At 38.3% G+C, this 16,362-nt stretch overlaps 2 protein-coding genes across 2 annotated transcripts; one reads left to right on the top strand and one right to left on the bottom strand.

Moving 5' to 3' along the window:
- Positions 1-4,147: 4,147 nt before the first annotated feature.
- On the top strand, positions 4,148-7,499 carry LOC107643747 (protein SRG1). Its single transcript, XM_016347477.3, has 4 exons — positions 4,148-4,621; positions 5,732-5,979; positions 6,515-6,839; positions 6,966-7,499. The coding sequence occupies exons 1-4, from the start codon at positions 4,373-4,375 to the stop codon at positions 7,224-7,226; spliced, it is 1,083 nt and encodes a 360-aa protein (XP_016202963.1). The 5' UTR covers positions 4,148-4,372; the 3' UTR covers positions 7,227-7,499.
- A 2,894-nt stretch (positions 7,500-10,393) lies between these two features.
- LOC148565260 (uncharacterized) lies at positions 10,394-11,625 on the bottom strand. The gene is made up of 2 exons (XM_088487132.1): positions 11,169-11,625; positions 10,394-11,055 (listed from the first exon to the last, which is right to left on the bottom strand). The coding sequence occupies exons 1-2, from the start codon at positions 11,623-11,625 to the stop codon at positions 10,394-10,396; spliced, it is 1,119 nt and encodes a 372-aa protein (XP_088343258.1).
- Between the last annotated feature and the right edge of the window lie 4,737 nt (positions 11,626-16,362).

Below are 16,362 nucleotides of genomic sequence, written 5' to 3' on the forward strand. Positions count from 1 at the left end.
TGCTGCGTCACCACCATACCGTTGCCGCTCCTGGTTGCTACTGATGAAGTCGCTCCCGCCGTCGCTGCTATTAGGGCTGTCGTCGTCCTCACCAGCTTCCGAGAGAAAGTCACGGTGGCGCTCCGCTTCTGTTTCTCTTGCCCGCCGAGAGAAGAGCTCATGGGTGGGGTAAACGCCTCTGCTGTGTTTCTCGATCACTAGTGATGGAGCTCGCATCGCCGTCAGCCATGGCCGCTGTGCCTCTGGTCGCCGAGAAACGCCACCACTGCTGCCACTGGAAACTGCCACTGGAATCGGTGTCGTTTGGTAAGCTTTAACTCGTCTTCAGTTTCCTTCTCCATTAAAGTTCATCCTTACCATGAGAGTTGTGATGCGGCTGTGTGCTAGGAGTTGCTGCAAGTTGCCGTTGCCGGAATCACTACCAGGGCTGCCGCTTCATGGTTCAATCACTTCTTATTTGCGGTAAGCGTTTACGTTCCGGTAGCCCCTTTAGTCGCTGCCCTGTTAAACGTTGAGGTGTTGTAGCATTCGTTGTTATGAGGGTTGATCTCGTTTGTTACGTGTTGCGATTAGAGTTGATGTGGTTACTGCAAAAGTGAGCAACGCTGTGGTTCAAGCTGCCAATGATTTCGGGTTGAGGCGGAAAGGACCCTGTGAGGCGTTTGGATTATGGATTTGCATTTTGAGGTAGGGGCGCTTTCCAAAAACTACAGTTTATTGTTGGAATTATTACATATGGGTACTGATGTGAGATATGGTGTAATTAGTGATTGTATCTGCCTTATGTATTATTTGATTGACTCGAACGATTATGGATGTTGGCTTGGCTGAATTGTTGTGTGGCTTGTGAAATGTAATGTTTGGAGTTGATTCTTTAAATATTTGAAATGAGTTTAATCCGTTGAGGATTGGTTTGAATTGAGTCAATTATTTGATGATGTGAAAGATAGAATACTCTTGAAATCCAGCCTGGGTTACTTTAATTAATTTGGTTTTGATAAATGATTTGTTAGTGAACCGATTCTTTAAAGATTTGGAAATGAGTTAAATTGGTTGATATTGAGTTGATTTTGAAATGGTTTCCTTGAGATATGCCACTGAGGCAACTGTTGGATTTAGCTTGCTGTTGAATTGATTTCTGGTTTGAGCTGTTAAAAAGGAATGAGAAAACGGTTTAGTTAGGACCCGAACCGGGTGGCAAAAGTCCAAGTTTTAGGGGAGGTGCTGCCGAAATTTCTATAAAATCTAAGTCTTGTTTGAAAGGTTATTTAAAAGATTTGGATTTGAGAAATTATATTATTTTATTTATTAAGAGGATAATTATGCTTTCCAGCTTAATTTATTTGATGAACCTTATACGTCGAGTTCGGTTTATTTAGAACTGAACTATGTTTACCGTTTGAATCACTGAAGGAAAGAATGATGCTATAATATCGATTTCAATATAAAAAGGAGTTTTTTTAGTGATTTTAAAGGAACCTAGATTTTTGATTGAGTAATCAAGTTTGAGGCATTTTAAAAGAGTTGGAAAAATGGGTTCCAAAAAGAAATCTGAAAGCGGTTTGATTCAAATAAACTGGTTCCGTTGCAAATGAGTTGATTTTTGGACCGGGTTGGAACTTGTGATTTCGTATGGTTCAGTTTCATAATAAATTCAGTTTTATTTACTTGAACCGAGAATCTATGATTTTAAGAGTTTCAATGAATTTTAAAGAATTGATGTAAGATGACCTTCCCTAAAGACTTGGGACTCTGCCGAAAAACTTTTGTTATAAAATCCCATCGTTGGATGGATGATTTTGAATACTGTGAAACAAATCCTTAACTTGCCATGGTTTTGGAAGTTTTGGAAAGAGAATGCCGATAGTGGCTTTGTTTTAAAAAGGGAACTCACTTTGAGTAAATTCGGCTTATGAGCCCGAGATGATTTGAGAAATGAGATTTCTGAAGCCAGGGCTGAAAAGAGTTGAAACTCGATTTCAAAGTGAAATGAATTGAGAAAATGATTTATGGCTTAAATGCCGACTTTATGAATTTAATGATGTTGAATGGTGGAAGTGCTGTTTTGTTGTGAGCCGGAATGGCTGTGTATGATTATACATATTGGTTGGTTCTGGATTGAACCGTGAGCCGGAATGGCTGTGTATGATATGAGTATTGGCTGGTTCTGGACTGAACCGTGAGCCGGATGGCTGAGATGGATGTTGATCCATGGATGAGATTGAATGCATGTTTATGCTGAATCATTGATAAATGTAAATGTTGCACTTCCACTATCTGAGATACGAGTTTCCCTGGGTAGTAGCAGTGGCTAGCCACCACGTGCTCCAGGTTGAGACTTGATACTCTGTTGACCCTATGTCGTAAGTGTGGCCGGGCACTGTGAAAGTCCCGGATGAGCTCGCCCCCGTAAATATTCACCAGTGAGGGTGATGGATATGGATCATGATTATGATCAAGTTTATGATGAGTATAACTCGAGTTGGGGATGCACGACAGAGGGACAGTCCAATGGTTAGCTACCAGGACTTGTCGGGTTGGCTCTATAACCGACAGATGATATCATCAGCCACTAGGGACAGGCATGCATCATATGCATTTGTGTGACATTGGTTGGGTGTGCATATTATACTTGGTTTGCCTATGTGATTAATTGCTAACTGCTCTACTTGTAATAACTGTTTGTTTGTGCTTGCATCCTTCTATTTGTGTTTGCTACTGGGACTCTGTTGGACTGTGGTGATTGGTTGCTGGTTGGATTGTTTGGGCCTAGGGCCGTGGTTGGAATGAGGTGAACCGATGGTTGATTTCACTTTTGTGTTTCTGGTTTGGAATAAATTATGAGAGACTATTTTGGTTCCGCATAGATAAACCGTTTTGAAAGGCTTTTGAGTTTTTTGAAAATTGAACCGTTCTCTTTCCGAAAAGATTTCCGACTTTACTTTCATCGTAAATCGTTGTTTTTGAAAAGAGGCATAAGACGGTTATGAATCACTGGTGCGATTATCTTCATGTATCCTATTACAGTAATTCCCAAAAACCCTCTACTGAGAACCCTTTCGAGGATGATGTTCTCACCCCCCTACATTTTTCCCCTTTCAGGTTATGGGCGCAGAAGTTACGAAGAGCTTATTTAATTGTTGTTGTGATGCTCTATATTGTTTTAGTTATGGTTATTTGTACCCTCGCCTTTATCTTGATATAATCTGTAAGAGGGATAGGAATTGTATTGGATTATGTTTGTAATATTATTTATATATATATGTATGTATATATATGGATGTACTCTTTATGAGTTTTTGTAAGTTGTATGGTATTTATGGATGTACGTTATCGAACGAAAGTATCTTTGGGAGCGGTATTGCGGTTTAAAGTTTTAAACAGGCTCATATTTTAGTATTAAATAGTATAAGTGTCGTCGTAATGTCCGAGCTATCAGAGTTACGCAGCCGGAAGCGTGAGCTTTGGTAGTTAGGGTGTTACAGCTTCACCCTCAAGTAGAGATTGATCCACACTAAACCTGGGGTTCAGATCCGGAGGAGTATTGGCAGCTGCTCAAACCAGTGTCAATCACATACAGCTTGCCATTAAAGAAATCACTCACAAGCAAGGAGAGCAGTAGTACTAGAGTTAATTCAGAAAGACAAAGCAACTCCAATCCTCAACCATATTCCTATTACTGATTGCCCTTGTCTCAATCCAACTGTATTTATTTACAAATACAAATTATGAATAGTTTCCTTTAATCCATCAACCTTCTGATCTGTTTGACTAAGACCTGCAAGATAACCATAACTTGCTTCAAACCACAATCTTCGTGAGATCGACCCTGACTCACTCAGGTATTACTTGGACGACCCAATGCTCTTGCTGGTACAGCTGCACGAAAGTGTGGGAATTCGTGCATCAGAGGACATTTGGAGAAATGTTACAGAGTTTTTCAAATATCTATACAACTAAAAAGTAATAGCACAAGTAAAAAAAAATTAAGACCCAAGACTCTGAGTATCAATTACTAAAAAATCTAAAAAAGAAACAAAGAACTCAAAGAATTATGATCCTAGTAAATATTTATGGTGAAACTGTATTAGAGAGAAAAACTTGAGTAAATAAATTTTTATAGGAGTATTTCAACACCTAACACTTTGAACCAACTAGTTTGAGAGTATTAATTAATTGAAAGCTTACTCATTTATCAATGAATAAGTCATGTCTCCATTAAGTTTGATTGTTTGACTAAGAAATTTCCTAAAAACTTATATGGCAGTTCCAAATTCCATATAGAAACTTGCTGTATATATACTTCAGCAACACTCGACAAATCAAACCAAACTTTACAATTACATCAAGTTTATTATCTCATTTTGTAGCTATGGAGTTCGAAACGGCCAGGAACATTGGATCCTCAATCATAGTACCTTCAGTGCAGGAACTGGCAAAGCAGCCAATAACGGAAGTTCCAGAACGATATGTTCGTCCAAATCAGGATCCTATAATTGTATCAAACACAACCTCTTTGCCACAAGTTCCAGTCATAGACCTTAGTAAATTATTGTCACATGATTCATCTGATGAGTTAGAGAAGCTTGACCATGCATGCAAAGAATGGGGTTTCTTTCAGGTTTGAAGTTTTCTTTTCCTTTATTATACTTTTCAAGCTGATCACTCATGATTATGCTGCTGCTTCTTTCTCAGCTGAATCGGTAACAGCCACAACTCAATTTCAGATAATTCTCTAGAAAAACGGAAAATATCCCCTTAAAGAAATTTCTTACTGCACATTAAAAAGAAAAAAAGAAAAGTCTCAAGACCAAGAAAAAAAATATACTTTAATTAGAAAAATAAATACGTAATTATATATCCACTTTTACGGTTTTGCACTTGTAGCATTTATCGAAAGTCACTTTCTATTAATTGGTGGTAAAGTTGGTCTTTTTGTTATAGATAAAATTGATCTACCTTCTGCTCTAGCAAAACATACAAAGCATTCTATGTATGTTATAATTAGTTTTCGTCAATATTTCTCATAGTTTATATGACACGTACCTATTATTATTATTATTATTATTATTATTATTGTTATTATTATTATTATATTCAATGATTACATAAAATAATGCATACACACAAAAATACACCAATATATGATTTTAGTATGATTATGTTATACTAATTATGATAATTTTGTAAATATTGTTAAAATTTGAGTCACTTTTTGTTTATATGTTAGTAATATTTTTTTTAACATTTTTTAAAATACTATAATCACTCTAATAAATATTAGAATAACCCACATATTATATATATATATATTAAATTAGAATAAGAGTGATTAAATCTTCAAACATTAAACCTATCTGTTAAATTGGTTATGCATTCACTTGACTGTATATGATTATATGCATGATATGAAAGATATAATTATTTATTTTTTTTATTAACATAAATTTTTTTAAAAATTGTATTATGATATAATATTAAAATTTAATGTTTAAATAATTTACAGTTTGGTTATTGATAAATTACAAAAAGAGAAAATAAATAACATAAAGTAAATAAAAAGAAAAAAAATCTATATAAAAAAAAATTAAATAAATTTAAAAAAAATTCTTTGTTAACGGAACATAATTTTAGTTTTTGGGAGAAATAATATTACGATCCATTCGATTCATAAAAAAAAAATTAATCAATATACAACATGAAAGTTTCTGAACATGAAAATTAATGACAGCTTATCAACCATGGAGTCAACCCTGCGTTGGTGGAAAATTTCAAGAAAGAAGTTCAACAGTTTTTTAATCTGCCGATAGAAAAGAAGAAGGAATTCTGGCAGAAACCAGGAGAGATGGAAGGGTTTGGTCAAATGTTTGTTGTATCAGGAGAACACAAGTTAGAATGGGCTGATCTATTCCACATCGTGACTCTTCCATCGTACATAAGAAAGCCTCACTTATTCCCTCGTATTCCGCAACCATTCAGGTTATCCAATCTTATTTTTATATATCTTTAATTATATATTTGGAAGAACATCCTTGCTAAGTTACTATATCATCAAATATCTACAAGCACGAACAGATCAGAACTAGACCATTTTTAAAAGGGGGTCAAAAATTTGTTAAGGGAACAAAATTTAATAATTGATAATATTATGATGTATTTTTAAATATTTTTAATTATTTTTTTATGATGCTAAATTGATTCCATATATTTATAACAAAGTTTTCAAATTAGAGGGGGGTTTGCTTGATTTGGCCACAATTAGCTCTCTCCTATCTACAAACAAAAACATCATATGTACGTCAAATTATTTACTAAATTAATTATTATGTATTTATATATAAATATGTGTTATTTTAACTCAATTTTAGTATATAGTTTATATTTTAAAAAGTATTTTAACATATATTTTATATGAACAACTAATTTGTAACTAATATTGGTATACGCATAACATAATTAATGTCCAAAATACTGATTTTATTGGTAACTCACTAACTCGTTTTGGATCTCGCAGAGATGTGTTAGACAAATATTCTTTGGAAATGAAAAAATTGGGTGATACAATCATTGAGCTTATGTCAAAGGCTCTTAAAATTGAACCCAATGAATTACTAGAGTTCAGCGAAGAAGGAGTTGAAGCAATGAGGATGAATTATTATCCTCCATGTCCTCAACCGGAGAAAGTAATTGGCCTAAATCCTCATTCTGACGTTTCCACCTTGACTATTCTTCTCCAAGTCAATGAAACGGTAGGCCTTCAAGTAAGAAATAATGGAATGTGGATTCCTATTAAACCTCTCCCTAATTCTTTCGTCATCAACATTGGAGATTTTTTGGAGGTAAAAAACGCCACAAAACTATGCACAAAACCTTTTATCATTTCTAAGTTTGAACACTATCAAAATTATTACACAAGTCAAATTTGTTGACTTCCTAAGCCATTTTGATCGATATTTTGGTGGTAGGTATTGACCAATGGAATTTATCGGAGTATTGAACATCGAGCAATAGTTAACTCAGAGAAGGAGAGAATTTCCATAGCTACATTTCTCAATCCTAGACATGAGTGTGTTATAGGTCCGGCACCAAGCCTTGTTACACCTGAAAGGCCTGCAACGTTCAAGAAAATTAGTGTACGAGATTTCTTGGAAGGATATCTATCCCAAGAGCTAAAGGGAAAATCACAGCTTGATGTCTTGAGGATCCATAATGGAATTGATAAATAACTAATTTAATGTTTGATGTAAGGGTTATTACCATCTGCCAGAGAAATAACGAAAATCAGTTAAAATTACTCAACAAAAATTTCGCATGCCCAAAAAAGTTATAAAGTAATGTAATGCAATAATGCAACAATGCCACTGTCATCGTCCATCTTATCTTTGATTTTGATGTGGTGAGTTAGCAAACTCATATCATAGGAGTTAATAATTACAAGTATATGTTTTTATATCCGTGTAAAATGGGTTACTTAAATAAAGACGTTTGTGTTTTGTATATGTAACATTGATTTTAATAATGTTTTTAATATTGACGTAGTAACACAAAATTATTTATTGATAATATTAAGAAGACAAAAAAAATCAGATCATTTATCTTATTTAATATTTATTGATTATTATAAAAATTAATGTATATTAAATAAAATAAATTTTAATTATTTTTTGTTATTAAATATTTTTTATTATATATATATATATATATATATATATATATATATATCATATTGCAATATTTTCATAAATAATTTCATAAAATTTTTTAGATTTAAATGACTATTTTTTGGTAGAGAGTGAACACTATTGCATTTTACTATTGAAACAAGGTTTAAATGAGTATTTTGTCCTTATAAAATACTTATCTTTTGGTTTTGATCGAGTTCATGCTCAATTGGTCTCTAATATAAATTTATACGCGAACTTTAATTTTGTTTTTGAAATTTTAATTATCTTTTTTTCGTTTTTAAACTTTAAAAACGTTACTCATATTAGTTCCTAAGATAATATCCGGCACAAAAATATTAATGAAACACCGATATAGACAATTAAATATCGTGTTGGAACTTATAAAATAATGTCATTATAGTTTAAATAGTTCAAAAACAACGCTAGATCACTTATTTTAAGGGAAAGAATTTCAATAAATACTACTTATGATGTTTTTTAGATTATTAGAATGCCAAAATAGAAATAACGTCATTTTACAGAGTCTAGTATGACACTCGACTATTCACGTCAACATTCCGTTAATTGTTTATGCGTCAAAAATTAACTTAAAAATGAACGTGAGTCACATTTGTAAAATTTAAAAATTAAATAGAGATAATTGAAATTTAAAGAACTAAATTAAGATGCAATTTTAATATCTACAATTTTTTTTTTTGTTGATTTTATCCATCAATATTTAAATAAATGTCTCTATAAAAAATTCTTGTAATGAATTTATTCTGTTAAAAACCTATTTTAATAGATTAAATAATGCTGACGTCGCATGACCTACCATAGTAAAATTTAACTATTGTCATAGCAGCACTTAATGCAGCAAATTAATTGTAATAATTAAACTAGAGACCTTTTAAATTTTTATCGATTTTGACTAAAATAAAAAAAAAATATAGAAAGAGCAAAACGACAAAATAAATATTTTTTAAATAAATATTTTATAAGAACCAAAAACTTAGTTCAATCTTAAAATAATTTAAAATTTTAGATTATAATTGAATCGTGTGCTATTGGAATTAGAGAAATTTTTACACATTGATTTGACGCTAAACGAATAGTCAATATTGACAGCTAGCTAGTAAAGGACAAAAGTAGGTTCGTCAAAAAAGAAAGTGATAATGTATTTATGGGTTTGAGTATGAAAAATGAAAATGCTAAAGGAATAATATTTAAAAAATCATCAAAATTTATTATTTTTTATTATTAAATAATTATTAATATTTAAAATATAAAATAAAATATATTATTGTACAAGATGTCTATGGTACGGGTTGAGAGATGGATCGAGAACTTGCGGGTTGAGGCAGATGCCGGATCACTTGCCTGGAACAATGGGGGGTGGTACCTGCAAAGACACTCCGACGCTCAAGTCAGAATGGATCTAAGAGGTAGAAAGTGTGAGGAATGAATGAATACCTGGAGGGACCTGGGTCCTCTATTTATAGGTGATGGTGAATATCTTATCTTATCTTATTTGGCTAAGATAAGGGAGACGTTTGAATTATCTTATCTTATCTTATCTTATTTGGCTAAGATAAGGGAGACGTTTGAATTCGAAAGTTGGTTAGGAGCTCTAGTGGGCTGGTTCCGAGCCTTCAGGAAGGGCGAAGCGGGTCGGACCCTGGTAGCCGGGTTCGGAGACCGTTCTGGGTGTAGGATCCGTGGGCCGGATCCGTAACAGTTGCCCCCGGAGCGAGAGAGTGAGGGTGCTCGGTCTCATCGCTGGAGAAACATTTTCCTCGCCGTTGTGGTTTGGCAAGGAGATCGTTGTTTGGTTTTTCCGATCGAGGTCGAGGATTTGGGGAGTTCCTAGCCGTTTCATGGTCAGGCGAGGAGCGCGTTGTTTGGGCGTCTCATCACATGCCGTGTTTGATGACCGTTCCGAAGAAGGGCCCGGAGATCGGGTCTGGAATAGTTGCCCCCGGAGCATGAGAGTATGCTTTCTTGGTCTCAATGCTAAGTCATTGGAGAGTCCGATTCTCTGTAGTTCGGGAGACTGTGAGGGGTCTGAAAAGGGTGTGACGTCATCATGCACCAATTGGTAGGATGTTGGTTAGTATGGCTTTCCGCGAGTTGGAAGACCGTCAGCTCATGCTTGTTTTGTGTGGCCTTTTTTGGGCCGTTATTGTGAACTTATTTTAGACCTTTTGGTGGGCCGATTTTAAGACTTTGTTTATTTAGCTTATTTGGATTCCCGTTTTGTTGGCTTTGCGGGTGATCGATTCACGAGTCACTATTTTTGTTATTTGGATATCCGTTTTATTGGCCTCGGGTGATCGATTCCCGGGTAGCCATTTACTTATTTGAATATCCGTTTTATTATTTGGATATCCGTTTTATTGGCTTCGGGGTGATCGATCCCCGGGCCGCTATTTTTGTTATTTGGATACCCGTTTTGTTATTTGGATATCCGTTTTATTATTTGGATATCTATTTTGTTGGCCTCGGAGTGATCGATCCCCGGGCCGCTATTTTTGTTATTTGGATACCCGTTTTGTTATTTGGATATCCGTTTTATTGGGAGTGGGTAGACCGATGTTGTTTTGTCATAAGACGAGGTCTCCTGGTCCGAAGTCTCGTCGTACCGTGCTGCCATTGTACCTTAGGCTTATTCTCTATTTTAAGACTAGCTCACATAGGTGTGCTATACTCCTGACCTTGTCTGCAAGGCCCTACTTTGCTTCTTTGTCATTTCCTCCCATGGTTCTGCGTGGATTTTGGTGTGCATCGAGATCGGAAAGGAAGATTCCTGCCGCGTTTTGGGATCTCTCGCGTAGGGCTAGGCTGATGTTGTCGTATTCTACCGCGGTTTCCCGGTCTCCGTGGATGGTTCCGACGGAGCCATCTTCTGCCGTGAACTTCATTAGAAGGTATTTGGTAAAGATGACGGCGGAGAGGTCGTTGATTGTTTTCCTTCCGAGGATGACGTTATAAGCGGTGGAGTTCTTGAGGACCACGAACTCGGACAGGATTGTCTTCCTCTGGCTTCCCGTCCCTATGGTAAGGGGAAGAATGATGGAACCGTTTGGCTTGAGGAAGTTGTCTCCGAGTTCCGTGACACCGTTGCGGTGTGTTTGGAGATTTTTGTTGCGAAGCCCGAGCTTGTCGAAGGCACCTCGGAAGAGGATGTTGGAGTCTGCGCCGGTGTCCACCAGTATTCTCCGAACTAGTCCTGTTCCGATTCTCGCCGAGATGACGAAAGGTGCGTCTTCGGCCGAGGTGCTGTGCTGGCAATCCTTGGGCAAAGTTATCGTTTTGTTGGCTATGGCAGCTGGGGCTTGATCTCTGACAGCCAAGACTTTGAGGTCCTTTTTTAGTGTTGATCTTGACTTGCCTGACACATCCTTGCCCGTGATGACATTTACTACTATGGTCGGGTCGTCTTCTGGACTTTCCCTGGGAGGTTTTTTTTGTTTTCTCAGGTTGCGTCCTTCCCTCTTAGGCGACCTGTCTTTTTCCGCGCGTTTTGGTTCTCTGATGATTTGGCGAACTCTGGGAGTTTGCCGTCTCTTATAGCTTGTTCGAGGGCGTCTTTAAGGTCGAAACAGTCTTGTGTCCTGTGCCCGTAACCTTGGTGGTAGTCGCAGTAAAGGGTCTTGTTGCTGTCCGTTCTTTCTCTGAGTTGTCGGGCTTTCGGGATAATACCCCGATCCGCTATCTGGTGGTATATCTTGGTAATCGAGGCTGTCAGGGGGGTGTAGTTCGAGAATTTCCCGATCCTGGGTGGTCGGTTTGTGTTGGTTTGTTTGGGTTGGTCTCTTTGACTTTCTCTGGGCATCGGATTATGGCGGGAAGTCGGGTTGCCGTGTGGAGTGTTGCCGTGTTGCCGTTTATTGGCGGCGACGACCTGGCTAACCTCCTCGTCATTTATGTAGTCTCTGGCAACGTTTTGGATCTCGTGCATGGTCCATACTGGCTTGGTGGTGAGGTGTTTGCGAAAGTCTTCGTTCATGAGCCCGTTGGTTAAATAGAGGCTTACGACGGAATCCGTGAGTCCATCAATCGTTAGGCATTCATCGTTGAAGCGGTCCAGGTATTTTCGTGTGGATTCGTCTTGTTTCTGTGTGACCCCTAATAAGCTGATGGGGTGTTTAGCTTTCGTAATTCTGGTGGTGAATTGGGCCATGAACTTCCGTGAGATATCGTGGAAGCCAGTTATGGATCCGTTGGGGAGGGCATTGAACCATTTAATCGTTGGCCCGGCTAGGGTTACTGGGAAGGCCTTACCTCGGACCGCGTCAGCGGCCCCTTCCAGGTTCATCCTGGCCTTGAAGGCCGTTAGGTCCTCCTGGGAGTCCTTGGTTCCGTCGTACTTCATATCCGTAGGTTTGTCGAAGCCTTTAGGGAGTTTTGCTTTCAGGATTCTTTCAGTGAAGGGAATGGCTCCCATTATCACGTGGTCACTTCTTGTGCGTTTGGCCTCTTGATGTCGTCGGTCGTTGTCCGTTTCATGTTGATGAGCCGGGTTGCGTGGGACGCTGCGATCATACCTTTTGCTATGTCGTCGTTCAGGCATCCTGTCATGTCTGTGGTCATGGCAGATGCTGCGATTGTATCTCTTGGCATGTCACCGTTCTGGCGATCCACCGTGCCTGGTTTCATGGCAAGATCTTGATCTAGAGGTTGCGTGACTTCTGTTTTTTTCGGCGTTGTGCTTTTCTTTAGGTGTAACTCGGCCTTTAAGGTCTTGCACCCTGAGGCACAGCTCTTGAATTATCTGGACCGCCTTCTCTCCTAGGCCGTCGGGTGGCCGAGCTTCAGTGGGGGACGGTTGTCCTCTCTTGGTTGTTGCTGGGTTGGGGTTGGTTGGCGATGTGCCGCGCTTATTATCCTCCCGTGGGTGGGAGGAGTGTTATCTTGGAGTTCGGGAGTTGGGGTGTTGGGTGGAGGATTGCTCCTCGAGGTTCTTCGTCATGCCGCCACGATTTGGCTGTCCCCCGCATCTATGTAAGAACCTTGAGAACTTTCTTAATCTCTTAGCTCCTGAGAGGTCTGAGCTTGGCCAGGGTGGTAGTGTTTAAGGAGGTCGTTCATGATGAGCTTCCTTATGAATTTTCAGTAAGGTCCGAAGGGGGATCATGGCGACAGAGTTGTCATAGGTGAGGCGGCGGATGGCAGAGGTTTGGAACCTGGTGTTGAAGGAGGTGACCTCGTGGGTTTGGAGGAAGAGCTTGAAGAGTTCAAAAGAAGAAGCAACAACGGTGGGCATGGAGCCAAAATAGAGGGAGAAGATGGGGCCATGGCGCTTGGAGGGACGGATGAGGGGAGTGGTGAATGAGAGGGTCCAAGAGGTGGAGGTGTCCCACTAAAGGGAGGTGAGACTTTGGGCTCGGAGGATTTAGAATTTCACCGTTGGAATAGGGCGATGGTGCATAAAGAGTGTTATCACTAAGAAGGTGATTGCAAGTCGAAGAAACATTGTTCCTTTGGAATTTCGCCGTTGGAGTAGGACGAAGGTATATTATCACTGCAAATGTGATGCAAGTTAAGGAAACATTATTCCTTTGAGATTTCGCCGTTGGAGTAGGGCGAGAGTGTGTTATCACTGCAAAGGTGATGCAAGTTAAGGAAACATTATTCCTTTGGGATTTCGCCATTGGAGTTTCGCCGTTGGAATAGGGCGAAGGTGTGTTATCACTGCAAAGGTGATGCAAATTAAGGAAACATTATTCCTTTGGGATTTCGCCATTGTTTCGCCGTTGGAATAGGGCGAAGGTGTGTTATCCCTACAAAGATGATGCAAGTTAAGAAAATATTATTTCTTTGGGATTTCGCCGTTGGAGTAGGGCGAAGGTGTGTTATCCCTGCAAAGGTGATGCAAGTTAAGCAAATATTATTCCTTTGGGATTTCGCCGTTGGAGTAGGGCGAAGGTGTGTTATCCCTGCAAAGATGATGCAAGTTAAGAAAATATTATTCCTTTGGGATTTCGCCGTTGGAGTAGGGCGAATGTGTGTTATCCCTGCAAAGGTGATGCAAGTTAAGAAAATATTATTCCTTTGAGATTTCGCCGTTGGAGTAGGGCGAAGGTGTGTTATCCCTACAAAGATGATGCAAGTTAAGAAAATATTATTCCTTTGGGATTTCGCCGTTGGAGTAGGGCGAATGTGTGTTATCCCTGCAAAGGTGATGCAAGTTAAGAAAATATTATTCCTTTTTGCTCTCGGCTACACCCAAGAAATATGAGTTTGATGATTGCTCTTCTGGGTTATCCGCCATGCTGCCACAACGTTGCGAAGTCCCCACAGACGGCGCCAATGTACAAGATGTCTATGGTACGGGTTGAGAGATGGATCGAGAACTTGCGGGTTGAGGCAGATGCTGGATCACTTGCCTGGAGCAATGGGGGGTGGTACCTGCAAAGACACTCCGACGCTCAAGTCAGAATGGATCTAAGAGGTAGAAAGTGTGAGGAATGAATGAATACCTGGAGGGACCTGGGTCCTCTATTTATAGGTGATGGTGAATATCTTATCTTATCTTATTTGGCTAAGATAAGGGAGACGTTTGAATTCGAAAGTTGGTTAGGAGCTCTAGTGGGCTGGTTCCGAGCCTTCTAGAAGGGCGAAGCGGGTCGGACCCTGGTAGCCAGGTTCGGAGACCGTTCTGGGTGTAGGATCCGTGGGCCGGATCCGTAACAATTATTAAGTTATTAAATTAAAAAATTTAAATTAATAACTAATAATAAAAAATAATAAATTATAATAATTTTTTAATATTTTTATATTAATTTTTTAGTATTTTAAATTTGGCACGCACAAATTTTTTATATTATATAATTAAGAGATTTTTATTTAAAATAAATTAAAAAAATATTTATTTTCATAAATATATTATTTGAACTATAATTTTTAATACATTTCTTTTTGAATTTAGGGCAAGTTTATCGCATTTCTGGCGAACTCTACAACTTAAATAGAGTTTTCCTGACCCCATATGAAGTTCGCCGCACTTCCGGCGAGCTTCAAGTGGAGTTTCCAAAATAAAAGTATGGCTGCCGGAGAATGGAGCTTAAAATTACAATTTTATTCTCCTCTTTGGTTCTCATCTTGGCATTTTTTCACTACAATTTCAATAAATCCATTGTTATCCATTTATTATGATGGTGAACTAGTGTATGATGGAGAAGGTTCTATCATTTTTAAGTCTGGACAACCAATAATTACGTATATGACACTGGAAGTCAACAGTCTAACAGCGTTGAAGAATTTGATATTACATTCCGTTGGGCAGCAACACACAAAAAGAGTGAAAAAAATTTACTACAGATATCCGACCGAATTAGATGACAATTTGTTTTATAAAAGGTATGTTACAATTGTCTTTGCTCTGTTATTTTGTTTATTAAACCACGGTTTTAAAAAATATTTTTGTTGTTTTGAATTAGGTATCGGTTACGTGACGACAAGGATGTACATCTTATAAGGTCGTGGCACAATTAATGGACAAATGTTCATCTGTTAGAATTATTCGTGTTTCTCGTTGAGTTGGGTGGACGAGTATCATCTGCGGATACTATTGATGATAGTCCATTAAGTGGAGCTGCTAGGAAAAATATTAGAAGGACGATGGTCGATCTAAATATGCCACCTGAAGGTAGTAAAAAGGGCTCAAACCAACTTGGTAATTGGTGCACGAAATCGTGATTGTTCATTCCCCATCAACGGCGCCAAAAACTTAGCCCGCACGTTTGCAATCTTAAATTCTTTTTCACAATTTCGATACAACTAACTAGCAAGTGCTCTGGGTCGTCCAAGTAATAAACCTTACGTGAGTAAGGGTCGATCCCACGGAGATTGGCGGCTTGAAGCAAGCTATGGTCACCTTGTAAATCTCAGTAAGGTGGATTCAATTGGTTATGGAGAATTGATAATTAAAATATAATTAAAATATAAAATAGGATAGAAATACTTATGTAATTCATTGGTGAGAATTTCAGATAAGTGTATGGAGTTGCTTTTGTTCCTTCTGAACCTCTACTTTCCTACTGTTTTCACCAATCATTCATACTCCTTTCCATGGCAAGCTGTATGCTGGGCATCACCGTTGTCAATGGCTACTTCTCGTCCTCTCAGTGAAAATGGTCCAAATGCGCTGTCACCGCACGACTAATCATCTGTCGGTTTTCGATCATGTTGGAATAGGATCCAGTGATCCTTTTGCGTCTGTCACTATGTCCAACACTTGCGAGTTTGAAGCTCGTCACGGTCATCCCTTCCCAGATCCTACTCGGAATACCACAGATAAGGTTTAGACTTTCCGGATCTCAAGAATGGCCGCCAATAATTCTAGCCTATACCACGAAGGTTTTAATCTTAGATTAGAAACCCAAGAGATACACATTCAAGCTTGTTTGCATGTAGAACGGAAGTGGTTGTCAGGCACGCGTTCATAGGTGAGAATAGTGATGAGCGTCACATAATCATCACATTCATCATGTTCTTGTGTGCGAATGAATATCTTAGAGAAGAAATAGGCTTGAGTTGAATAGAAAAACAACAGTACTTTGCATTAATTCATGAGGAACAGCAGAGCTCCACACCTTAATCTATGGTGTGTAGAAACTCTACCGTTGAAAATACATAAGTGATAATGGTCCAGGAATGGCCGAATGGCCAGCCCCCAAGTCTAAGGAAAAACATT

This window comes from Arachis ipaensis, chromosome B5 (genome assembly GCF_059453495.1).
Source record: "Arachis ipaensis isolate K30076 ecotype BB chromosome B5, ASM5945349v1, whole genome shotgun sequence".
Lineage (NCBI taxonomy): Eukaryota > Viridiplantae > Streptophyta > Magnoliopsida > Fabales > Fabaceae > Arachis > Arachis ipaensis.